This window comes from Notolabrus celidotus, chromosome 10 (genome assembly GCF_009762535.1).
Source record: "Notolabrus celidotus isolate fNotCel1 chromosome 10, fNotCel1.pri, whole genome shotgun sequence".
Taxonomy (NCBI): domain Eukaryota; kingdom Metazoa; phylum Chordata; class Actinopteri; order Labriformes; family Labridae; genus Notolabrus; species Notolabrus celidotus.
The window spans coordinates 5,313,381-5,340,591 of NC_048281.1; the positions used below are offsets into that span (position 1 = coordinate 5,313,381).

Below are 27,211 nucleotides of genomic sequence, written 5' to 3' on the forward strand. Positions count from 1 at the left end.
CAACATGTATCAGCTGTAGATTAACATAACACGCTCTGAATCTCTGTGGAAAAGTAAACAGAGATCGTAGGGGGACCGGAAGCAGGCAGCCGGCTATCAGAGAGACCGCACTGCCCTCATGCGTTTCGGCGGAGAATTGCTGCGCGACACGGACACACCGACGCACAAGTATGTGGTGCTCATGTCTGCGTCAGCCCGTGCTGCGTAGGGGAGACGCAGAAGTATAAATCAGCCTTTAGGTTCAACATTTCCAATATGGCTCCCACTGAAGATTGGCTTCAAAGCAGCGCTTCAGAAACAGATGGGTGACGTCACGGATGATTAATTATACAGTTTCTGGTCCTAACTGGTCGGCAGCTTTGAACACTTGCTTTGTTTCCATGTACATTCCTGCCGCTTTAATGGGAATGGATGATGAGCAGTTCATTCATGAAGTTCAGATGAGGAGTTGCCTGTATACCTGTTCATTCTACAGCAAAACCTATACAAAGTGGCAGCTGGCTGGAGAGAGATCGACAAGTCATCAGATTGTCCAATAAGGAAATGTTTATTGATTTAAGCCCTTGTTAGCTTGTTTAACAAAGTAGAGATAGTGGTGCATTAATAATATCCATATCTATAATCATAGTGTTATTAATTTATTTTAATAACACAACAGCTGTCCAGTTAGGTAGGAAATACCCTTCCATCTCATACTTCTCCAGCTGGTCTCCTGCACACAGCTGATAGTGGTCTGGTTTGTGTTAACATGGCGTTATAGAAGTGAACTGATGGATGCAGTGTGGACAGCAGGCGTCTGTAGCTGCACAACGTGACGAGGTATCTGATTCTGGCATGCTATTAGGACACGGTGTAAGGGGGAGCAATGCTGTACTGAATATCAGCGTGCCTGTGATTTGATCATATGTGCAAGGCTGCAGGCTGAGTACTGAAGATTATCACAGCATACTGAAATAAAGTAAAAGACCAGATGCACATGTGTGGTCTTTACTTTTATGCAGAAGTTCTTGAAGCTGCCTGAAGCAACAACTGATCATTATTTTTTCCTCATTTCATCTTTTGCTCAATCAAATCAACTTTTCTTGAGCTGGATTCTTGCCATGCATCATTTAAATAGTTCTCAGCACAGCTTCTTTTCTATGTGTCGACACATCATCACAGGCCATCTACCTTTTCTAATCTACATTCCTCTGCATGTATCCAACCACTGATAGGAGTCTGTAGATAGTTTGTCAGGGGGCATGTGTGATTCAAAGGTGCCGATATCTTATCTAATCAAAGACTGTTTTGCTGAACTGTTCTCAGGTATTTATACCCCAGCTGGGGAGAGATACAAGAATTTGAAAGAATAAGTGCTGATGCTCTCTGGGTGTTTTTAAAAGTGAACTTAAGACTCACCTTTTTAATCCGGCTCTTAACTTGGAGTAGTTTCTATTCAACCCTGGACTGCATTATTACATCATTACCTTTATAATAATAATAATAATACTAATAGTTACTTTTATAATAGTAATAATAATAATAACAATAATAACTATTAATACTGATATATTATTATTTATTATTATTATTGTTTTAATAAAGATAATAATAATACTAGTAATAATAATAGTATTATTATATTAATTGTAATTTAATAATATTAGTAATGGTACTAATAGTAATAATCATAATAATATCAATACTAGTAATAATAATAATAATAATAATAATAATAATAATAATATCAATAATAATAATAAAAAATAGAAACAACAATTATTTCATATTTTATTAAATGTATGTTTTAGCATCATTTATATTTTTCATTCTATTCTATGTTATTTTTTTTGACTTTTCTGTTATCCATCAGATCTTATTTTATTGATTTCATTACAATGATTGTGTTTTTATATTTCTAAGTATTTCATATTTCTACCCTCTGTCTTGTTTTAGAATTGTATCATTTTCCTATTGCTGCTATTTTCTGTCCCTCTATGTATGTGTGAAGCTCTTTGGGCTGCATGCTTGAATGTATGAAAGGTGCTATATACTGTCAACACAGTTGAGTTGAGTAGATGTACTCTATATAAGTGTTAACAGAATGCCCTTTGATCTACCAACTACCTATAGTGTAATGAAACATCACATCCGAACAGGACTTGCTTACCTCTTTGAGTTTGAGAGCAAAGAAGCCGTCGTTCTGCGTGCTGACTGACACACTGCTGAGGTCCGGCAGAGGAACGCTGGCCTTCACCTGGCCTGTCTTCTGATCAGCCAGCACCACACTCTTCTTGGTCAACAGGAAGATTCGAGGTGTCCCCTGTGAATCAGAGCCGGAAATGTTTACCCCCACCTACAAATTCTGGTGCTGTGAGACGTGTCACATTTTGGGCTAAAGAAAAAGCACAGACCAAGGTGCAGCTTTAAGCCTCTCTAACCTTGAAACTTGGACATAGTTCCACAAAGAGAAAACATTTAACATGCTGCCTGTCAAAACACATCTGCGATCTTCTGGAACAAATATAACGGCAGTTGTTTGGATGTCAAAATAAGAGTTGTTGCACAGCGAATTGAAAGAGCCTTCAAAACAACGTAATATTTTCGTGCATCACTAGGCCTGGGTGGATCTCCAGCAAAAGTCTTAACACTGGGTGCAATTTAACAGCTTTTACACAAACTACATGAAACGTTCCTTTAATGCAGGGTGAGTGATCTCGCTCACCTTGCCATTTGCCCTGTTAATCTTGTTGACCACATCTGCCAGCAGGACTTTCTCATCCACAGCGCTGTTGAGTTTCTGATATTTGGGGTTCTTGCTGATCTCCAGGTAGTCTCCTTTAAAGGGCTGGCTCACGCTGAGAAAACACACACATTCATAATGCATACCACATAAGAAGACAACACCACACTGTGTTTACTGTGGTTAACAGTGTTAAATTAAAAGATGCACTAATCTGCTCATTAATCAAACAGCAGGTCACTGGATATTTATCTGGTAAACCTGTAGCAGGAAATAAAGAGCACTCTGCTGGTACCTGCTAGGATAGAGAGTCTTCTTATCCTTGAAGATCTCGCTCGCCTCCAGCTTCTCCTCGTAAACAGCCTTCTTCTCCTCTGTGAACTGGCTCCTGTATTTCTTACACTGAAGACACAAACACACAGATACACAGATGTTTAAATAAGTGTTGTCATTGATTACTATGAAATACTTTGTAAAGCTCATCCAATATTATCTATTCAGTCTGGTTAGTGTGCTTCATGGATCTTGTGACACATTGCTTTGCCTCTCTCTGCACATATTTCTTCAATATTGACAGGATATTTTTCTCAAGTGGTTGTGATTCTATGCTTCTTCAAAATGTTTACTGCCTGTGGCTCAGGAATAATAATTTTGCTTTAAACTGTAAGGTGGGTTGTTGCCTGTTCATGCTTTTGTGTGCCAGTCAACATGTGCACAAGGCAATGTGATATTTTGTCTGCCCAGAAAAATTACAGATCAATGAAATACTACTACTACCATCTCTTTTTCTGCACCTTCCTTTAGCCAGCTTTCCAACCCCAACAGTCAAGGGAGGTGGCTTTCAACATGAGTCTGGTTCTGCCCAAGTTTTCTGCCTATTAAAAAAAGTTAGCTGCTGTAACTTGCTAACTTATTGTGCTTCATGGATCTTGTGAAACATTGCTTACTGCTTGTAGCTCAGGAATAAGGATTTTGCTCTAAACTGTGAGGTAAGCTGATGCTTTGTCATTCTACTACTACTACTACTACTACTACTACTACTACTACTACTACTACTATCCCTCTTTCCAACCCCAACACAGTCGGGGCAGATAGTTATCAACATGAGTTTGGTTCTGCCCGAGGTTTCTGCCTGTTGATAAAAGTTTACTGCTGTAACTTGCTAACTTAGTGTGCTTTACGGATCTTGTGACACATTGCTTACTGCCTGTGGCTCACAAGTAGAGATTAAGCTCTAAACTGTGAGGTAAGTTGATGCTTCCTTATTCTTTTGTTTGCCAGTCAACATGTGCACAAGACAATGTGATATTTTGTCTACCTAGATCAAATTGAGGAGGTGAGCGTTGGAGGATCAGAGGTTACGTGAGAGGGTGTGGTGGTGGAGCAGATCGGTGAGGTACTGATAAATGTACTAATACTACAACAACAACTACTACTACTACTATGACTACATCTCTTTCTGAACCTCCCTCTTTCCAACCCCAACACGGTCGAGGCAGATGTCGGACTACTGAGTCTGGTTCTGCTCGAGGTTTCTGCCTGTTAAAGGAAGTTGGTCCTTGCCACTTTAACCTGCTAAATGCTGTGCTCATGGTGGATTAAGATGAGTTCAGACCGAGTCCTCTCTGTAAGAGGGGACTGGATCTTATCCTGTCTTGATTTCTGGTCTTTTTAATAATTTAACATAGAGTACGGTCTAGACCTGCTCTATTTGTAAAAGTGTCTTGGGATAACATTTGTTGTGATTTGGCGCTATACAAATAAATATTGATAGAGAGAAGATGAGCTCTAGGTTGTTTTTTTTTTTGGACCAACCCTCCAGAGATGGAAGATCCTCCTCAGCTCTGTGTGGGCTCCATCCAGAAAGAGGTAACGCCTGCTGGGCCAGTTCTTGTCTATGGGGGACATGGAAGGTACGGTGCTCTTCAGACCCAGGAAGTATTTCTGCATCTGTAAAAAAGTCAACATGGATGAGAAGTGTACTGCAAGGGAATTTAGGATACAGGTATTCTAAGAAACAAGTCATGAGAAACTTTTATTCAAGTCAGGATTCTAGGCAACATTCCAAACCAACTTACGATTCTCTGGATGGTGAAATCATAGATTTTTTTGCCTGCGTTAGCCCTGAAGAACTTTCTGTACTCTCTGCGGACCTTTCATAAAAACAACAACAACAACAACAAGATATGTCAATCTCCCACTATCACTCATTAATTTGATGTGAAGCAGGAAGGAGAAGGAGAATGAACTAGCAGGAGGATGACAGTGAACACAAAAAGCACAATGGTGTGACAGACGTTTGGTTAGTCACAAACAATGCACACCTGGAACAGACAACTCCAAGCTGCTGGATTTAATTCACATTATGATGATTACAGAATTACAGAATTAATGACTGAAAAGTCCATGATGCTGATGACAAATGACCTTCATCCTAACCTTAATTGTGACAAATTGAGATGTGAACAGGTGCATTGTGCAACGTGTGGCGGAGGCTGGACCAATTATCATGATGAAAAGATTAACACTGCAACAAATTACCCACATGAGGACAGTTATTCTTCTATAACCAGGCGGACACACAACAGAAAAAACATCGGGAAATTGCACACACACACACACACACTCATGCACTTTATACACCTAAAGGACAAAGAGAAAATAAGTGACACAGATACTGCTGGTAACACAAAACAGAGCGGCGTCATATGAGGTTAGCTGCAAGGAAGCAGGGAGAGCAGACAGAGTTCAGACGTTCAGAAGAGAACAAATCAGATAGAGACAGACAGTCTGCCGTTGATGTCAGTCAGGCTTTGTTAGTTCGGTTCTTCAGCATTAAAAACCACAGAAAAAGAGGAACGGAAAGAAGCTGTCAATCAATAGCTATCTAAAATGTGTCTGACTGTTCTACAGAAGCAGAGTGAAAACTGCTCGACCCTTTTACACGTATGCTAAATGTTTCTGCTTAGACTAATAGCTGTGATGAAAACTGCGAAGTGTTTTTTTATTCAGTGACAAAAGCCTGGTTTCATAATTTAACAGCTTTTAAAATCCACAGATAAATCAAATGTCCCTTTATTAAACCACAGTGGTAGAACGGTCTCAGAATCTCTCAGCTAGAAACAACTCCAGGTCTCTAAAGATGAGACTGCAGCTATGTTAAACACATTTCTCTAGGCCTCACAAAGCAGGGTAAAATGTTGAAGGACAACAAGTCCTGCAAGACCAATAAGAGCTGCATTGTAAAGGGAATTGGGATTTTTATACTGAAGAGAAAAAAAAAATCCTACCCTTGCAAAATTACTCCAAAGAGGGAAGCAGTTTTTGCTTCAGTGATCTTTGCAGAACTACTTTTTTTGTGATGGTGTTTTTATTTAGCATACAACTGGCATTTGGTTAAAAGTTAATATGTATAATTAGTCATATTCTAATGTGCCTGATCTCTGGGTGTAGAAAGCTAAACTGCCATAATGAAGAGCACTCGTTAGATACTAGCTTCCTGTGTAGCGGTGCGTGTTGGTGTAGGATGATGAAGAAGGTCAGGAGGGGTGAATGAACAGGATGTTGATCCTGGGGATGGCTGAGTCATGGGGCTGGTAGGTACCTTGAGTCCCTTCCAGTAGGCCCAAATCACAGCAACAGCATGCTTACGCCGGGCCTCCTCCTTCAGTCTCCTCAGCTCCCTGCGAGCCTGTTCACAGGGGGGGGAAGGAAGAGGCAGAGAGCGGGAACAAATGAAGCAAGAGAAGATTAGAAGAAGAAGGAGGAGATACTGTTTTGCCTGAGGACAGCAAACATCAAATACACACACGCACACACAAACAAAAACACTCCATCAGAGGCTGTAATAGTACAGCTCTATGCTCCAGAAACACACAGCACTCTGGGTAACATGAACATCTATGAGGAAGACTTCTGTAAAAGAAAAAGACTTTTAGTGGAACTAGGTGTTAAAAAGAAAGGAGCAAAAGTTACATCAGGGTCGCCTCAGCGGATCCAAACAAATCCATCTAAAAAGACAAATGATGAAAGGAGTAAACATGCAGTAACTACTCTACAACAAGACATCATGCAAACAGCAGAAAGCATGCACTGGTGAGGCATGGACCTTTATGGAGGAGGCTGAAAACACCTTCAAAATGACCTCTCTGTTGCTAACCTGTGTGTGAATGCGACCCTGTACCTTCCAGGGATGCCTACCTAAGCTTCAGTCATTTACTTATATTAGCAATATTACATCCTCATATGTTAGACAGGGACTCCTCTTTTCACTTCAGTACCTGATGGAGAAGTGTAAATGTAGGAGAGTGAGAAATAAACTGCCCTATGTCAGCGATCGAATGTATAAAATGATTTGAGCTGCATGATGGATGTTAAGGTTCCTTTTTTTTTTTTAAGGAGGGTTGGGGTTGGGGTGCGGATGAAGGCGGCAAGACACATAGTCACGGCAAGACAAGTCGACAGGCTGCCCAAATACCTTGGTGCCCTGCCAGCCGGCCCAAATGACCGATACGGCATGTTTATTCCTCGCCTCCTCCTTCAGCTGACGCAGCTCTCTCCGGGCCTGATGAAAAGCGTTGGCAGTTGCGGAGGTGGTTATTTTCAGTGACAGGCAAAACTTAATTGCCCTGAGGGAGGGGACTGAGTAGGTGTGGAAAAACCATGATGATGAAACATTGACGAAAGACAACAGGGGGATGTCAGGAGATGGGACAGCGTCTGGTAAGACTCGACATGCGTGCTGCTTTGAGTCGGCGCTCTCATTTTGTGACTCTGCGTGTTTTCACGCTCAAAAGAGAGGACTTCAATGAGGAAACAGCGGGAGGGTGTAGATTATTACGGCATTACTCACAGCCTCAAAAAGATGATGAACTTAATGTTGGTGAAGAATAAAATCATAGAATAAAACTTCATCTTTAGCAGCTTTTATAATGAGTCAGAAGTCACTGTTCTCAGAAAGCTGTGGGAACTTTGAAATGAAAACATTAGATAATGAGATAAAAGCATGTTGTATGCAGATGACACTCAACTTAGCTTATTTGTAACCACTGAGGCTATAAAGTAGTAACATGTGCCACCATATTGACATAATCCTGCTGGTTGATGAGAGGTTTTGATGTCTTAGCATTAAAAGTGGTCTCTCTGCATGAACTGACTGTACAAATAAGCTGTTTGAAGGGCAATGTATCACAGAAGATAAGGGGCAATATCAAAAACTCTGCAAATTAAGCCCAAAACAAAGACTTAAGCATCTTTTAAAGATCTCAGCATGGCAACTTTTCAGAGAAAAGGTTTGGTTTTGTATTAGAGAGCTGTAGTTTTAGTTTTTGGCTTCATAAATTATCAATACAACAACAAAAATATATCAGGAAATGCTTCAAGTAACAGCTTCTAAACAAAAAAGCAGGACAAACAACGATAAGGAACATTAATCGGGCTGGGGGATGACAGGAAGGATAATGGACGTTCATTCAGACGAGCTGCTACTCTATTAGGCAGGTTCACAGTGGGAATGAGATGGGATGGGACACTGTGTACAGGGATGACAAGACAGCTGGGACACAGACACACTACTGTGCGGCTGGGTTGGAAATACCTTGGTTCCCTGCCAGTATGCCCAAATTACTGTCACAGCGTGTTTATTCAGCGCTTCTTGTTTTAGACGTCTCAGCTCCATCCGAGCCTGGTGGGATGCGGTGGGCGTTAGGTAGGACAGGTTGAGGATGTGAGAGGGGATAGAATCAAGAAAGAAAAGTGAAAGTAGAGTGGGGGGGGGGGAAACAAGAAGAAGTGGCAGTTTTGTGATCAGCAAAAGAAGCGAGATTAAAAAAGGGGAAAAGCAGCAATAACTTCAAAGTACAGCTTGTTAAAGAACAGAATTTTTGTAACACTGTCGGGGCCCTCAGGCGGGAACACGGCTTAAGATGAAAAATCAAGTGGCGAAGGCCAGACTGTTAAGACTTCAAGAGGAGTTTCTCCCAAAACATGAATAAAAAAGCTTGTATCAAACCTATGCTAATGTTGTGTGGAGGTAAACACCACACTCTCTGATATTCCCCTGCACTTTAATGCGTCAGTACCTGGGTGCCGTGCCAAAAGGCTGAGATGGTGGTCACTGCCTCCTCACATCTCTTCTGATATTTCAGCTCTCTCAGGAGTTTGCGTGCCTGGTGGAAGTAAAACAAGCAAACATTTTAATGTGTTTCTGTTAGACTACCTACACGGCTCCCTGCTATGTTTGTTTTTATTCAGAGTGATTATAAATGAAGGTGCACACCTGCCATCCTCTAGTGTAGGACTGCACAACAGTGGTGGCGCTCTTGATCTGCTTGTATTTCTTTTGTTGCTGTGAGATGAAAACAGAGAAGAAAGTGAAATAAAAACAACTCCTCAGGGTCTGCTGTCTATATGTTTAATATTTTGTGTTCACTAATGACTAAGAGAGCAGTTTATCAAAGCTGCTCACCGCGAATCGGCGGTACCACGCAGCCACCACTATCTGACTCTCTTTGAGCAGCAGGAAGTGGCTGCGGCACTTCCAGCCGCGGTAGATCTTCTGAATGAGTGCGGCCAGGTCCTCCAGACATTGTTTCCTTCTTTCCTCCAGGAAGAAAAGCTGCGGGGAAGAGGAGAGAATTTAACTACCTTGAGACGCATACAGTGCGTTTAAATGTCCAGATATCAGCATCAAAGTTTCTCACGGCAAATTTGGCGTCATTTCAACCTTCACAGTAAAACCAGAGGGAAGGCAAAGTAATACATGGCACGCCTATTCCCATAACATGAGATCAACAGAGATATCTTTTTATCAGAGCAAATATTGATTCTGCTATATCAAATCCAAAGTCCAGTCCATCTGCAGCCTTCCCTGCTTATTTTATGGATTTGTTTGCTCAATGTTATCGTTATTAGTCGATGTAATATGCTTATCAGACAGACTTAATTAATTGTCTCATTTTGCTCTACAGTTCCCGACAATAACTTCTCTAACTCTGGATCTGAAGGTGTGGCTGCATGAGAGCAAAAGAAGTACTGTCTGGAAACACAAATGATGTGATTTCCCAGTTACTGATACATAGAGCTGATATCTTGATTAGACAGAGAAAGCAATTACAGGAGGAAAAAAATACCAGAGTATGACATCATGTTATTCCCAGCTTTGTTTGCTGGATGGGGAGAAAGTAGAGTCCAACACTGCAGGCTTCAACAGATGAAGCGCCTACAAACGTGGAGCAAAGAAGCCCATTTCCCATGTAAGACAGCTAAGTGAAAACATGTGTTTTCAGGGAGCTAGATGCATGCTAATTGCTGTAGTGGGGGCTTTAAGTGCAGCCCACCCTGCTTCACAAACATCATACTGTGAGAAAACAGGGCAGCTGAGCACACTCAATACAACCTTTTAGATATTCAAACACAGCTTGATCTAGCGGGGCGCACAGCAGATGTCAAAACGAGCTAGGAAGTATATTTGATGTAGCTGCAGAGAGGATGTGTGTGTTGTACCGTTCTTGGGTTCCTAATGAAGATCTTGGAGCGGCCGTATGCGTACTCTTCTGTTGGGACCTGGAGGTCGGGCATCAGCACTTCCACTCCTTCCCTATGGGGAAGCCAAGAGGATTCATGGTCATAAAGAGTAAACACGATGCTTTAAGTGACAATAAACACAAGAGCAACTGAGACTTTAAACACAAGAGGTAACAGATGAGAACAGCAGTGAGGAAGCAGATTGTGGGAAACAGAGGGAGAATGATTACAGACGAAGAGAGGGGAAACAAAGAAACCACACAGAGGGTTTTGGGTTAGCTGACAACAAGATACCAACGCATGGCAGAGCAGATAGACATCAGAACTCTTACCAGGCTGATAGGGAACAAAGGAGACAGATTAGGATGAAATGTCTCAGCATGTTGTGGTTCAGAGAGGGAACAGTTCACTTCTGCTGAACTTTAAACAACTTTTGGGTGACAGGGCTGATGATAGTTTCTTTCTTTTTTAATTAAAGTGTTGCAGAACAATACAGGACAGGTGAGAGACTTGACAATACAATATATAATATACACAAGAATGTGAAAGACAAGACAACAAGTAAACACAAAACAGGGACTAACAGGAACTAACAATGCGTGTGTGTATGTGTGTGTGTGTGTGTGTGTGTGTGTGTGTGTGTGTGTATTAGCTAAATCGGAGAAAATAATGGAAACAAATCTGAGGGGGGGTTGAGCTTAATAAACAATTAACAGAAAGACCAAACATTGAATTAAAATAAATTAATCAATTAATAATAAAGTGGACTTAAAAACAAATATATGTTTATAATAGTTAAACAAAATAAATTAATAATAACAATAATATATTAATAACAATACACATAAATCCATAAGTAAATTATAAGTAAAGCATAACTGTAAAAGTAATTATTATAATAATTAAATTAATATTTGGTTAATTATTATAATTTTTTTATTATTGTTGTTGTTATTGTCTTCATTATTATTCGCAGTAGTATTGTTGTTATTATTATTAGTGTTATTATTATTCATTTTATCATTATTATTTTGGTCTTCTTCTTCTTCTTCTTATTGTTATTATTATTATTGATGATTAAGCATTTTATGGCTGAGCAGGTAAAAACATGCTTATTTCATGTACGGTTCACTTCACGATGATTACTGAATGGCATTACGTATGATTAGAGAATGCACAGACCCACTGTTGGAAGGTTTAACAACTTCTTGGACAGCATATTAATATTAATATTAATATTTGTATAAATATTAATATTAATATTAATATTAATATTAATTTTAATATTAATATTAAAGGTGACATATCACGCTTTTTTCATCAATATATATTGGTCTAAGAGGTCCCCAAAACATGTCTTTAAAGTTTATGCTCAAAAAAACACTTTGAAATCAGATTTTGGCCTGCCTGAAAAACCCTCTTCTTCAGCCCTCCTCAGAACACTCTGTTTTCTCTCTGACCACGCCCCCTCAGGAAGTGGGTGTGGCCTCGGCTCTCCAGCACGTTGATCTAATGTTTACATGTTGGCTGAATATACACGGCTGCTCAGAGACCGCTTTACTTCAACCCTCTGAATCTGATCCAGAATCTGATCCTGACGGAGAGGCGCCTGCAGCAGTACCTTTCTGAACGATTGGTCACAGATTTAGTGTTTCTTGTTGTTTTATTTATCAGTATGTCGACGTGTGTCTTGGTACACAGCTACGAACATGTAGCTATGTGGCTATGCTAACTAGCGCTAACACTTATCCATGATAAATAAAAATCATCCACTAGATCTTCAAATCTGCAGACGTGGGGAGTAAAACCGACCTCTACCAGAAAGGCAGCGGGACCTTTCTGAAGGAGTGGTCACAGATTCTGTATTACTTGTTGTTTTATTTGTCAGTATGTTGACGTGTGTCTTGGTACACAGCTACAGCTACGACATGTAGCTATGTAGCTATGCTAACTAGCGCTAGCACTTATCCATGATAAATAAAAATCATCCACTAGATCTTCAAATCTGCAGACGTGGGGAGTAAAACCGACCTTTGTGTTTATTAAGACAGCCTACAACTAGCATGCCTCCCTTCTAAGCTCCTTGTTAGCATACATTTGTGCAGGTAATGAAAAACGGAGGGGGGATTCAGTATTATTTTATACAGTCTATGGGCTGAACAAGCTCCGAGCTCTGACTCCGTGACAGACCGGATATTGTTGTTACGTAACAAAAACACGGAAGTCTGAAACGGCTTGTTTCACACACATTTACAGAAAGGTGGAGAAATCAGAACAGGGGCAGAATGGATTTTTTTCATTCTCGGGGGGTTTGTAGACATGCCAGGGAAACATATTTCAGGTAGAGAACCATTAAAAAGTCCATTTTGCATGATATGTCACCTTTAATAATAATAATAATAATAATAATAATGATACATTGTAAATTGTAAAAATGATGATGATCCTTGTTTCTGAAAGGATCCTGAGAGGAGTTTTATCTATTGGACGCTGTGAGTCATAATCAAGATGGAAAAAATCCAAGGCAGCTGGCAACACTGTCCTATTCTTATGAAAGGATAAGTAAAAACTCTTTCCTTAAAGTTGTATTTCAACATTCATCTGCATTAAAGCTGTATAGATACCAGTGAGCCAAATACCCTAGAGGATAACTCTTTTTTTTTTACGTTTTGTAATCTAAAGCAGGTAATCTGAGCCCTCCTCCAGCAATAACCTGCTTCATTCACACAGCTCCACACAACCACACCTGGGAGCTGCCCAATAGACTTCAGTCCATTAGCACTGAACAGTCAGTCCGGTGGGAGTACTCTGAGGTTCAGTGACTCAGCTCCAGACTCTTGTGGGTGTTTCTCACTTTCAACAAGTGTATTTCCTCACAAAGACAGGGATTTGATTTGGCATTCTCTCAGTGCTTAACCTCCCACCCCCTCCATCACCCCCTCCTCCTCCTCCTCCTCATCCCACCAACAATTAGCAGCTGCTTGAGAATAAATACAACAACTACCTGGCAGGTCCTTTCCAGTGAGGCCAGGTCCGTTTGCAGAGCATTTTGTAGCGCTCCAGGCAGGGCTCGTAGGCTTGGCGGAAGGCGTACCCGGCTCTTCTTACGCGGACGTTCTCCATCAGGCCCAGGTAGCGCAGTTGATGGCAGACCAGTGAGTCGGTAAAGATGTGGGGGGCCTTCTTGTCATTGGGCTTGATGCATCTGTGGAGACAGAGGAGATTTAGTGACACCAAGGACATAACATCATTCTTGACCAGAGTTCAAGTCAGCTACTTTGAGTAGTTTAGTATGAATTACACTGATTAAAAACAAAACTGATCCTCTGTTTCAGACCAACAATTATAAAGAATGGATGCTATAGTGGTTTTTTACCTGAATCTATCATTTACATTATATATATTTTATTTAATATTCTATTGTTTTATTTATTTGTATTGCTATTTTAGTTATTTGATTTATCTTAGACTTTTGTCTTCACATTTTTAATTGTCTTTACAAGTCATTTTTTATCTTTTATTTACTTATTTCTTCACTTTTTTCCTTTGTTGTTTATTTATATACATTTTATGGCAAATCGTGTGCATTATTCTACTTCTATATCCATTTCTGCTTTATGCTAAGTCGTGAAATATTGTATATTTTTTTCTTCAATGGCTGTAAAGCACTTTGACTTGCATTAGATTTGCATGAAAGGTGCTCTATAAATAAAGCTTGATTGATGGATTGATTGACTGATTATTAACACTGGCATCAGTTGAAACATCATTTCACAGTATCAATCAATCAATCAATCAATCAATCAATCAATCAGACTTTATTTGTAAAGCACTTTTGATATAACCATATTGTACATAAAGTGCTGTACATAAAATAATAATGGTAGCATAAAATAGAAGAAATTAGAAATATCAAAAACAATCCCAGCCCCACCCCTAAACCCATCCCCAAAATCCATAAACAAGGTCAAGAACATGATATTAGAAACATTAAAAACATTTAAATGAGGAAACACTGGAGGTAAAATAAGATGTTAAAACTCAAGATAGGAAATTAAACTCATCAAAATAAAATAAAATATAAGAAAATAAGAAAAAATTAAACCAGCAAAAGAAACTAAATTGCTACACGACAAGTAAATAAAATAGAGTAAAAAATAATAAATATCTAATGTTGAGAGGTAATCCATAAAAAAAAATAATCACTGGAATAAATGGATAAAATCAAATTCATAGATAACTAATTAGTAAGATAATCCAGAATAAATTAATACATCAATACAAATAAAAAATCAAGTGAATAAATATTATATATGTATGTATAATCATTAACATTTCATTGAAAAGTTATTTTTGGGGCATTTCTGCCTTTTTTATTGATGGCACATCTGAAGAGAGACAGGAAATGTGGGGTGTAGAGAGTGGGAGAGGACATGCCCCTGGGAGTCGAACCAGCAACATCTGTAACGAGGACTATAGCCTCTGTATATGGGCCGTGCTTAGACTGCTAGGCCACCTGCACCCTTATCTATAATCATTTAAAATAAGACAGTGTATGACTTTTAAAAATAGACTACAATTTGAACTAGATAGTAAGTGAATAAGGTAAGATAGAGTTAGACTCCAGACTAAAAAAGGTAGGTCCTGAGTTTGGTTAGGATCTTACACAACAGGCATCAGTCTATGAGAATTAGAAAGATTGTTCAACTTCTAATGTTTTTACCCATTTTAAGAGAATGATAGTGGATACAAATGTCAGAACCCACATATCATATTCAAACAGCAACTGAACTGGTATGGTAAAGACTGATATCTCTACCTGATGTAGTTTGGGTTCTTGGTCTGCAGGTTCCTCATCAGCGTCCCCACTGATGCTCTGAACTGGAATCCAGCAGTTAGGGGTCTCTTCAGGTTGACTTTAGCTGGGTTGCCTTCAGGGAACAGCTGCTTAATGAGGCTGTGGGTGGCCTTGTACATAGCCTGGGACAGGTCCCGGTATAGCAAGTCGTTGTTTTTGTCTACAAAGCCCTCGGTACGATACAGCACCTTGAAAAAGAAAGAAATGACTTGAGGGTGTTTTCTTTTCATCATGCACAGAAGAAGAACTAAACAAATATCTTAAGAGTGAAAGCTCTGTTCACTGATGAATGTCCAGTACCTTTCCGGCGTAGTGCTGTATGCGGAAGCAGCTGTGCGGCAGACTGTGGTCAGTCAGAAACTTTGAGTTCTTGCTGAGGCGACTCTCAAAGTGTTGGTGTTCAGCACAGATAGTGTTTAGTTTGTCCAGGAATGTCTCATCACTGACTGTCCCGGGCCTCAGGCACTCCTCATCCAACATGGCTAAGATGCCATTTTGGTGCTAGACATAACAGAGGAGGTGAGACATGTTATAAGTTTACAAAACTACCAATCATCAAGTGTTGAATACTGAACTTTATACTGAGTAATAATCGTCTCTCTCTGGTGCCTTATCAAAAATTCTACAAAAGCAATCAGGCTTGAATGTGGAATCATGCAGAAACTGGTCCGTGTGGTCTCAGCGTTAGGAGACTGACTCACATTCTCAATGAGGTCACAGATAATAGCATTGTTGAAATATTCAATGTTGGTCCACTCGATGCCCTGTAACAAAAGAAATGAAGGTCAAGAGGACAATGGCTTTTCTATCTCATCATCCAGAGCTAAAAAGACATTTTGCACATCAGTGGGACCCTCGAAGAATTCAGTAATTGATGGAGAAACACACTTGAACATTTTCCGCTTTCCAACACAACATTAGCTCCTGGTTAAGGATCTGAAGAGAAAACAGTCAGCTAATCAATGATGCTCTCACAATGGCCCTCATCGAGTACTGTAAACTAGAGATGATTCAGATAGAATTGACAATACTGGATGTTTCACAAGATGTTGTGCGCCTTCCAGTTTCATTTAACCTCAACCATTTGTAAGAATGTAATTCTGAATGTGCCAATGTGAGGTAATGGCTCCAATTGGCGCTCATCAGAACCAGCTTTTTTTTCCAAGAGCGTGCAATTCACCCCTGTATACTCAGATTCCTCTGAGATTGAGACATCTATCCTTGTTGGACATTAACATATTCTCCTCCAGGCAACACTGCCCTCTTTTAGAAGCTTTACGAATCAAAGCCAGAGGAAGAAACTGAAACACAGAAAAGGCATCCAAATGATGCCAGACAGAGAGAATGTTCTTATCATTGCTCTAACGAGACAGAGTTTGTGTTAACAGTGAGGAAAATAATGCTCGACGATGTTACAGGTTTAAAAAATAAGAGTGGAAATTTAGGGGTTGTATATATTTACTTATATAGCACCAAATCACAACAATCGTTATCTCAAGATGCTTTTACAAACAGAGCAGGTCTAGACTGTACTCCATGTTAAATTATAAACAATGACAGGGTAAGATCCAGTCCACTCTTACAGACAGGACTCAGTATGATCTCATCTTAATCCACCATGAGCATTGCACCTTGCATTACTTAACAAGTTAAAGCTGCAAGGAAAAACTTCCTTTAACAGGCAGAAACTTCGAGCAGAACCAGACTCCTGTTAGACACAAATCTGCCATGTGTCACTATCTTTAATCTAAAAACCTAAATACACACTGCATTCTAAAAAGTCTAGATGCATTCATGTCGTAAGCTCATTCATCTTAAATGAGGCTTAATGTGAACAAATGTTCCAGAAAGAAAATACATAAACTGTTACTGGCCCTTTAAGAGCAACAGCCCTTATTTCTTATTCAAGCTTTGATCATTGTGCATTTTGTAGGATGTATTGAATTTCTCTGAATGTAACATTATTCTTCACAGCAATATTTGCTCCCTGCTGAGTTCAATTTTTGTCCACCAGGCCGTCTCTTTTTCCTTTTAGTGTTCCCATAGTGTGAGTAAGGACAGAGCACAAAGCCCATCTGGAGAGGAGAAGAAAAAACTCCCTCCATCTCACCCTCCAAAACCCAACTCTGCCCCTGCTACTTCACAGCTGCTAATGGGTTGGGAACACGGCTTCGGTTGGTGCAAGCAATCTGACAGATATTTTGAGGGGGGAGAGCGCAAAAAGGGGGGCGTGGCTTCAACTGACAGATAATCAGCCAAATTCCTGATTGGTGGTGCTCCCTCCTTTCTCCAGGGTTTGTGGTATTTTCCCATGCAGTACACTGGAGAAAAGCCAGAAGTGGAATATCATTGGTGCTGGTGTGAGTGGGGAAGGGGTGTGGGGGTCACCACTGCAGCGCTCACATACATAGAGCTCTAAAAACAAACAGAGCTTGAAGGCCCACAACGGGGAGTGTTTACTCTTGCTGGAATGAGGGATCACTTCCGTCCCAGAGACTCCACAGAGGGGGGAGGAGGAGAAAGTCGGAGTGTGATGGACGACAGAGACGGATTATGAGGAATAGATGAGGTAGAAATGCATTAAGGTCAAGGGGGATGCATTCTCAGCCAACATGTATTTAAGTAGTTAAAACGATGAGTGACATGACAAGGTTGGGATCACACTCTGGAGGCCTCCCATAATGAACTGCCAACACAACAAATTGAGAGCTCACATGTTGAACGATGTAGATTTACAGTTGTAGGTGAGGGAATGGTTCCAGGGCCACAAGCAGGATTTGATGGGTCATTTGTCTGTGCATGTCGCATGTGTGCGTACCTCTCTGACGTATTCCTCCTGCTCCTCTCGAAGGGTCAGCTCAATAAAGATCTGCTGTAGTTTCTCATTGCAGTAGTTGATGATGAACTGCTCAAAGCTGTTGTCCTGTGGGTGTAGCACCAGAGAAATAAAGAGTAAGTTCCACTGTGGGCAGTGTGCAGAATCATAAAGGTGCCTGTAAACTCATAGTTGCCTTGGGTTACTTTCAGTGGGGGAAAGTGGAGCTTTCAGAACATACTGTCCTTCTGAGCTTGGTTCTTGTGGTCTCTGCTCATGAGTATATGCCAAAGCACTTAGGAATCTTTTATATATGCTCTTCATTTTGACATTGCCTACATGTTTTCTCAGAGCTGTCCTGTAAATCTTTCTTCCCTGAAACGTTTTTAAGCATTATCACTTTTCTTCCAACTTTAGTGGTCTCAGGGTATCCTGCAGATTTCAATAAAATAGGGGTGTAACGATTCATCTACTACATCGATGTATCGATTTATATTCCTATGATCCCACTACATCAATCTGTGCTCAGCAAGTTGGCAAAAGTATGTAAATGGTTAAAGAGAGCTAAATTATAAGAACATTAATATCTATTTATAAAGAGTTAACTTGAAATAAAACTTTCAGATTCTGTTGAAATTAATATTTTACAAAATAGATGCAGTCATGGTCTTGATTATACTATAACCTGCTCACTCATTGTGCTCAATGGTTCCCTGAACTGAAACTTTAACAGCTGTCACTAAACAATATATATATCTGGACAGTAAACAACTAACACTGTAAATGGTGTTGCTGAAGTATCTAATAACAATTAACCCTTATGATTACAGGTTCCTGTAATCCCTCACAGACCTCAGTAAACACAGACTGAGTTTAAACTCATCAGAAGCCCAAACCATTTTTATTCCAGTCTTCACAAATCTCAATTATTACTGTGGCCAATTATGACCATTTGGAGGTTAGTCATGCTTCTTGGCAGAGGGCCTCATTGTGTGCTGGGTTAGGTTAACAAACCATTTGCTAAGGACACAACAGTGGTTAGAGCAGCGTGTTTAGTCTGAGAGCACACAGTGAAGGACACAGTAAGGTTTCTCAGCGGCCAGGAAACAGAACACATGGCCTCAAGGAGATCAGTTATTAACGTCAAGACTCCATTTCCTTTCACTGAGAAACCAAAATGTTGTCTCCACCCCTACACACACACACACAGACACACACACACACACACACACACACACTCAATAGCATGTCTAAATCCACGTGGCAGCAGACTAGGGACTGAAGTATGACAGACTTGAACTTACACCCTGGATACTTCGGCTGTGTTACTGTGCTGTTTTATGACAAGTAGTTAATAACACACTGAGAAAGTAAAGGTATCTGTCCTGTGTTGGAAGTGAATAGTCCCATTGCTCAGGGATGTGGAATCAAAAAGTCACATTATTTCTGGGGACAAAAGTATATTTAGAACCTAGTGCATACACATTTAATTTGCTTGCTAAATCTTTACTATGCATAATCACAGATCCCGTCGTGTCATAATAAACTGTCATATGTACTGATCTCTATTAAAACAGCTTGTTAAAAGTCTACTAGACTACCAAAAACATCCTAAAGCATCAGCCTAATCTGTATCAAGGAATAGTTTGACATTTCAGGTTGTTAGCTTATTTGCTTTCAGTCGGAGAGTTAGCAATGGTAAATGTTGAAGCTAACAGACAACTATTAGCTTATCTTAACATGAAATCTTAAAGCAGGAGGAAGCAATAAGCCTGTCTCTGTCCAAAGGTTGAAACCATAGACTGTATATATAATGGACAGCATTGCTGCGCCTTTTCCCATTGTACGGTTTTGAAGGCAAAATATCCTGTTCCAGAACGCTGCCATCTTGTAAATTTTCTGCAGCCAGAGTCTGCTCACAAGGGAATTTGTGTGTTTCCCTGGTAATAAGCTCCGCCCTACAGCGTACCGTCTCGAGGTCCTATGGAGTTTTTCTCTACATTAGCTGTCAATCAAAGTGAAACCAGTTGTAAACCCAATTTTTTAACTTCTAATAACTAACGAAAAAGAAACGTTCCAGAAAAAAGAGGCCTTGAACACAAAACTGTCAAAAATTAACTACATATCACCACAGCATACGGATGTGAGAAACATTTGTACGACATGTATTTATTTTTTAAAGTTTGACCTAAACCCCATTCAAATGAATGGGGGAGATGGAGTTTTTGACCAATACTGCAGCCAGCCATTAGGGGGAGCAGTTTTTGGGGCTGCCTCACTTCGAGCCGAGCTAGATGACGTCCATTCTATATACAGTCTATGGTTGAAAAGGGAAAAAAAACTGCCAGCATTTCTACATCTCACTGACTCCCATGTCATATCTTTTTGTTCAACCTGTGCAAAAACATGCAAAGTCAGCATGTACAAGGCTTCATTTTGACTAGGTGCATTAGCTCTCCCAGCCTCTCCACTGGTCTCTGGGTCACTTCCAGCAAACTCCAGAAAGATGCTGAGTGCTGCCAAGAAACACTCCGGAGTGTTCTTTTGGAACAGAGCCAGGCAAGTGGCGTTCTCTCGCTTACAGTCTTTATGCTAAGCTAAGCTACTGGCTATGACAGCCTATTTATCTTTTCATGTAACTCTCCAAAAGAAAGGGAATAAGCAGTATCAAGAACTATTCCTTTAAACAACTATCTGTTTGTTTCCAGAAACGACAGACACTTAACACAGCAGCGTAACACTCAGTTGCCAGTGTATCACCACACTGCGTTAGCTTTGGCGGATTATACGTAATAAACTGGCAACAGAGTGTTCAGTTGTCATTCTAATGATGCAAAGGCGTCTTTAGCATCGTTTCAGCTGTGTGGCCACGCTGCGGGCCAGAAGTCCTACAACGTCTTTAACGAGGAGCTGAATTAAGTTCAGATCACAGCATGCACTCTGGCACAGCAAACAGGCCGGTGCAGGTGTTACTTACTCCATCCTGGTGACCCAGACACAACACAACAGTGAGGGGAGAAGAAGGACTTGTGAGTGAGCGATGTGAACAAGCAGGAATATGGAAATATGGATATGAAAAGCACATGAACATATGAGGGGGAGGGGGGATGAGGACATCGAGTAACAAGGCAAGGCAATTATTGTAATTTCTATTTAGTCCATACAGTGCACTCACATGTGTTTGCATGCAGGTACTTAATTACATGCACTTCTGTGGTTTATAAGTAGATAAGTAATCTGTACCATGTCTTTTTTGCCAAGGTATCAAATAATGAGTGTTGACGGTTTAAAATCTTGGACAGAGAAGCGTAACATGTACATTATATGTATGCTGTGTTGTAACTGTATGAGTAATTCCTTTCTGTTGTAGCCATTTTGGACTATGAAACACTGCCTTTAGTGTTGAAATAACCTTGCCAGCAAAAATAATTTCACCCCAGGGAGCAATAACGCTGAACGAATCTGATCTGAATGGCGTTTTACCAGCCCCTTAGTTCTTGTTGATAAGCTCCTCATGGGTACCAAAACACGCACGCTAGCAGCCTGGGGCAAAAGCCTTTTAAATGTAAGAAACAAAACCATGGGTGGTCACAGTCAGTCCTTGTTGTGCAACAAGAGAAAAAAGGTAGAAGCCTTGATGAGCCGCTTGTCTTACCTCAAATATCTCAAAGCCATAGATGTCGAGCACACCCATGACCTTGTGACGAGTTTTGGCTTGTGCCTGCGGAGAGACAATGTTGTCAAAATCAAAAAGACACTAGAGGGGAGCTGAAAGGGCACTTTGAATGAGCATGAATGACAAAGTTTTCACACTTTAAACATTAAATAGTCTTGAAATCACTTACTTTAATGCTTTCGTTGATTCTGGTCACCAGCCAGCTAAACAAACGACTGTAGAGATTTTTGGCGAGGGCATCTCTGGCATAGTAGGCCTGCAAATGAACACACATTAGTGCCAATGATGGGCAAATGAAGCTCCATGCAGACGACACATTAATCTATTTTTACTGTATCTTTGCATGTCAGAAAGGTCAGCCAAGAAAGGTAAAAAAAAAAACTTAACAAAGCAAACGTGGAAAAAATTATTCCTGGACACAACCACACAGGTCGACTCTGTGAGGTTAACGCTTTAATTCAAAAATCTCAAAAAAAAGACGATTGAGAGGGCCAAGCTTTACAGCACCTTCACTGTGTTCACAGTCAGAGTGAACTCAGTAACCTCCAAAACATGACCTATATTTCAATATCCAGGAGGAATACAGCTTATCTATAATGGAGAGGTTTTCATGTAGCCTTGACATGGATGTGAGGCTGCAGCCTGAGGAGCAAGTCAAGGGGAAGAAATGCCCCGTTAATCTTTTTTTATGCACAGTGAGTGCTTGAGTCTGAGTGAGTGTGTGTCTGAGTGTGTGAGTGTGTGGGTGTGCGTGTGTGCGTGTGTTCTAATGATAACACAAGAAGCACCAATATGTAATGGTGAAACTGGTGAAAGACGGATTTAGTGCTACTCCTCTGACCTGGGCCACATTCAAGGTGGTGGACACTTTCTCCAGCTTAGCCTCCACTGTGCGGTAACTGAACGCTCGTTCCAGCACTGATTGTTCGATTCCCAGCAGCTCACACATCTCCTTCAAATCTGCAACACAAACAAAAGCACTGACAGTAAGCAGAATATTTCGGGAGGCATCAGGGAAGAAGATATGATCATAACACAAACAAAAAAAGATGGACGAAAAATAATAAAATATGTCGACTTGTCCTTGTTTCTGAAAGCAGAAGTAAAGGTGATTAACAAACTCAATGTGTTAATCTCTGTGGACTAATCAAATAGGATCAGATGACACAGTAAGTGCTGGAAATGGAAGAACATTTATTTTGAAAAAGATAATGTGATGCAAATTATTTTTATAAATACCTCAGGGGAACAAAATAAAATAGAAAAGGGTAGCGAGACATTCAAATGTGAGAGATGTGTTGCAATACACAGAAATAATAATAGTGATTTATATGGGAAAAACAACCCACTTCCCCGCGAGAGTCGCACCATGATGGATCATGCCACTGCCATGGAGTTAAATATGTAAATGTTCGTCTCCCCTAAAGAGAGCAGCTGCGGAGGCGATAACACAAACAGTTCTTGTCATGCAAATCAGAAAATACAAATATGTGTTTGGAGAGGGTGACTGCAGAGTAGCCAAGAGGGGGCAGTGGCTCACCATCAGGCCAAAGCAAGACACAATGCAAAAGGTTGGTGTGTGAAAATATGACCATTAAATCATCAAATATAATGTGACATGATATAATGAACAAAGTCATAATTAGTCCCCTTTTTTTGTTTGTTATATTTTTGGGCATTTTTGCCTTTAATGGGCAGGACAGCTGAAGAGAAACAGGAAACGTGGGGAGCAGAGAGAGGGGGAGGACATGCAGCAAATGGTCGAGGCTGGAATCGAACCTGTGACCTCTGCTTCTGTATATGGGACACGTGCATAGACCACTAGGGCAACAGCGCCCCAATTAGTCCCCTTTTTAAACCAGGACAAAAACACCAAGGCATCTCATTGGTCCATGGCTGTGTCACTTTTCCACATCTTTCATGCATTTCAGGTGAGACGTTCCTAAAGGTATCACAGGGAGCTTAATTTCTCTGCTTCATGTTGGTCATCTTACCATTTTTGTCCTTAATGCGACTCTCGTCAGTGCCGTTGCAGCGCGACTCCGGCTTGAACTCAATGTTGCCAAGCTTCAGCACGGCTGCCACCAGCTCCAGCACCGACTGCACCTCGTCCTCCATGAAGCCCACGATCTGCATGGCGTTCTGGGATGCCAAGAGGAAATGAGTCGCTGATCAGCTTGTTGTGCATATCATTATGAAACAGACACAAGGGTTACAAAAGAGGAACCCAGCCATGAATCTGACTGTCTGTGACACCATTTCAGGCATACTGAAACATTATCATAGCTTGCTGTCAGCACTGTAGGAAGTGTTCTAATTCTGATACCAAGTTTGGCAAAGAAGGCGACACATATATTTAAGGACAATGACTTCTGTAAACACATTTCTTCATGACTGACTTCCTCAATTTGTGCTCACTTGGATAGTTTAAGAAGAAGAAGAAGAGGAGGGAACTGATTTAATATGCTAACTAGTTGTGTCACTATGTTATATTTAATTCAAGAGAGCAATCTCTCCATCCTGGTCCTTCACTATGAGCAATAAGAGCCCAATTTTAAACATGTTAAATTGAGTCTCAATGCACCAAGCTGAAAACGAGACAACCAAAGAAGTTGAAGTGAAGCACATAAGATTCTTATGCAAAACACAATAGCTGTATGCTCTCTGTATGCCTTGCCTGTGTGTATATGTGCTGTTATTTCCCATCTTGTTGACATTAAACTTTGCACCATAGTACAGCCATGTCTAAAGGGAGGAATTGTGGTCTTTTACTACAGACAAGGCCATGTGGTCGGACTCATTGTTCAGTGGGAATGTCCTCTTGTGTTTCCTGTGGTGAAATGCAGCTGTGTGGGGAATACTGTGAAAACTCAGTGTGAGAGGTGATGAGAAGCAGGATGTAGAAAGCAAGGAAACAAGTCAAGTAGAGTGTGACATCACAGCCCGACTTGCGCAGTAGCTGAATCTGGAGCAGGACAGAAAACAATGGAGTCCAGGAGATATAGTCTTGTGTGGATACAATATACTATGTGTCACTATCATTGGGAATAACAAGTGCTTCCATTGTATACAGGTTTTGTTTTTATTGAAAAGGAAGCAGCTGGGTTTCCCCCACAGACATGCGACTGCCACTGTTCTTTTACAAGATGAACTATTTTTGAACTTTGGCCAAATGCTGCACATGGAACCTCTTGTCTTCAATCTATGCACACCTTGAACTTCAGGCGGTCACTTTGAAGTCCAGGTTCAGTACAAAGTTCACCTGGTTTTGTAACAGGTTGGAGAGGGTCTGCTACGGAAAGGTTTGCAGCTTTTGTGACCAACACTCTCTTATATTTATTATAAACATGAGCCAAAGCGACACCGGACCCTCTGTTGTGGATTCAGATGAATTGAGTGTGATATAACTATCCACAATCAAGCACATCCACATCTATGATGACTGTGGGATGTTGGTGCCAACCCCTTGTGACATCCATTGTGGTTTAGGACATGGGTTCCCTAACTTTTACAGCCTGCGACATCCACTGTCCCTCTCTGCCGAGGGAAAACACTAATAGGCCTTTTTTTTTCTATTTTGTTCATTTTTGGATTTGTCTAAGATATTTCATTTAGCTAATCAGTAGAAAATTATTAGTATGAGTATTAGTTTTTACCCAGTGTTTACACTTTTCCCCCATTATACTTGAATTATTCACACACTGTGTTCATTCAACCCCTGTATTATTCTACTTATACTCTCTGTTGATATATATATTTACCTTACTTAATCTATTCTCTATCCAACAGCAACCATGGAACATTCCCCACACTTCTTAATTCAATTTTATTCTAATCTTAATTAGATTACAATTTTGGGATGAATGTATATATATGTGAATGTGAGATTGTACATATTGCTGCTGTGGAGTTACTGACCTCACTTGTATACCACTGCTCTCTGGCCCTTTAATTTCCCCCCAGGGATAAATAAAGTATTTTGAATTTAGGCTAATTATGTGCACATATTTCTGTGTTTCCTGTGCTGCTTTAAATTAACCTGCTGGCTCTGATGTCATCATTTATCTGGCTAAGTCACCTCAGAGGTCTTGTGGCAATAAAGCAAAAGTTGAAAGCAGATAACAAATGTTTTATTTGCATGGTTTTATTTCCAATTTAACTATTTCAAATTACATTTTTGTAATTAGGGATGGAATATGCAATTTTTAATACTTTATGTTTTTGGAAGGCATTTTGTGACCCCCTAAAGGAATCATGACCCCACTTTGGGAACCACTTGTATAGGAGATTTTTTTGTTTTTGTTTTTCAAACTAGATCATTTCCACCAGCATCCAACATTTATTTTAGTTTTTTTTTGTTTTTTTTAAATCTACTGAAATACAGACAAATATATGTTCGTTGTTAAATACAATTCTATATCTATGATCTACTCACTCTGACTGTCCTAAAGTTGGCAGCATCATCCAGCCCATTGACCGCAGCAGAGTCCAGGCTCAGGTAGTTGTACTTGCTGAAGTCCCGATCCAGCTTCAGCTTCTCTGTGGCACACAAAACATGTGGTTGCTATTTAAACTTCATTTGTTTACGGCAGGTTAGCTAATGGAAAGTTAAGCCTTATTTACATTCAATGCACGTAACAAGTGTAAACTCACAGCTGGGACATACCTGATAAGCAGAAAAACAATCGTTCTTTTTGAGACTCAAAATCACTTGAAGATGCAAAGGTTCATATACATGGTACACATGCTTTGAAACAAATTTGCGCAACAGCACGACTGCAAAGACAAATTCTACACTGCTTCATACTGCAGTAAACATTATTTTGGAGGATCAAATGGCTCCCTTAAAAGCCGCCTCTCTAGAAGCAAAGAAATCTATTCCTCTCGTGGGCACATGTGTCAGGTTTCATTAGTGGTTGCATTAGCTACGGACGAATCAAGCCCCTCTGATGTGCGTGCTCCAGAGTCAATGACCATTATATTGTTCTCCTGTGTTCAGGACATAAAAACAATGCCCTCTGTCCATAGAAAAGCAAATAGAGGGAGCAGGTTTCCCTGGCTGGTCTTTGTTCTCTGCGCCGTTTGTCAGGCAGGAAGATTGGATCATTAATGCAGCAGCCATGTGTTCGTGCAACTGCAATGCTACCGGATAATAAGTATGTATGGTGTAACATAAGGGAATGGCATACTGGCAGCTCTGCAAGGCAATTAAGTAAAGGGAAATTAAAATATGAATTCAAAGCAAGAGATTATGAACGGTTTACCCATGTTAACCACCCCAGTCTGGGCTTGGACACCCAAATCAAAACAATATGGTGAGTTGATTCATTGCTTCCCGTAAGCTGAGAGTCATCTATTCTTGGACTAGAAATTATTCCAAGGAGACTAAATATAGATGTAGTTATTGAACATTTTTAAAAGCAGACTCAAGACCTACATCTTTAGCCTCGCTTTAAACCAAGCCTTATTCTATCTTACATTATTTACACATTATCTAGTTCAAATCTGAGTCTGTTTTAAAAGAATGGCATTGCCTTATTTTATTAATCATTTTATTTATTGTTGATTATCTAATTATCTATTTAGTTGTTCATTTGATCTGATCATATCATTTCA

The 27,211-nt window shown here is 40.3% G+C and overlaps 1 protein-coding gene across 3 annotated transcripts in view; it reads right to left on the reverse strand.

The window, feature by feature from the left end:
• myo1b (myosin IB) overlaps positions 1 to 27,211 on the reverse strand; it is an 86,162-nt gene that overhangs the window by 4,069 nt on the left and 54,882 nt on the right. Inside the window, exons 9-29 of one of the 3 annotated variants that reach the window (XM_034693483.1) lie at positions 26,031 to 26,134; positions 23,590 to 23,737; positions 22,437 to 22,555; positions 21,765 to 21,851; positions 21,575 to 21,640; positions 17,923 to 18,027; positions 15,806 to 15,868; positions 15,405 to 15,605; positions 15,066 to 15,292; positions 13,251 to 13,451; positions 10,226 to 10,319; positions 9,189 to 9,338; positions 9,000 to 9,068; positions 8,803 to 8,889; positions 8,319 to 8,405; positions 6,327 to 6,413; positions 4,801 to 4,875; positions 4,538 to 4,672; positions 3,018 to 3,124; positions 2,705 to 2,837; positions 2,150 to 2,302 (exon numbers count right to left, since the gene is read on the reverse strand). In XM_034693483.1, the coding sequence (XP_034549374.1) occupies positions 2,150 to 2,302; positions 2,705 to 2,837; positions 3,018 to 3,124; positions 4,538 to 4,672; positions 4,801 to 4,875; positions 6,327 to 6,413; positions 8,319 to 8,405; positions 8,803 to 8,889; positions 9,000 to 9,068; positions 9,189 to 9,338; positions 10,226 to 10,319; positions 13,251 to 13,451; positions 15,066 to 15,292; positions 15,405 to 15,605; positions 15,806 to 15,868; positions 17,923 to 18,027; positions 21,575 to 21,640; positions 21,765 to 21,851; positions 22,437 to 22,555; positions 23,590 to 23,737; positions 26,031 to 26,134 (2,498 nt within the window). The remainder of the gene's footprint in view (positions 1 to 2,149; positions 2,303 to 2,704; positions 2,838 to 3,017; positions 3,125 to 4,537; positions 4,673 to 4,800; positions 4,876 to 6,326; positions 6,414 to 8,318; positions 8,406 to 8,802; positions 8,890 to 8,999; positions 9,069 to 9,188; positions 9,339 to 10,225; positions 10,320 to 13,250; positions 13,452 to 15,065; positions 15,293 to 15,404; positions 15,606 to 15,805; positions 15,869 to 17,922; positions 18,028 to 21,574; positions 21,641 to 21,764; positions 21,852 to 22,436; positions 22,556 to 23,589; positions 23,738 to 26,030; positions 26,135 to 27,211) is intronic. The other 2 variants (XM_034693484.1, XM_034693485.1) reach the window with 2 other exon arrangements.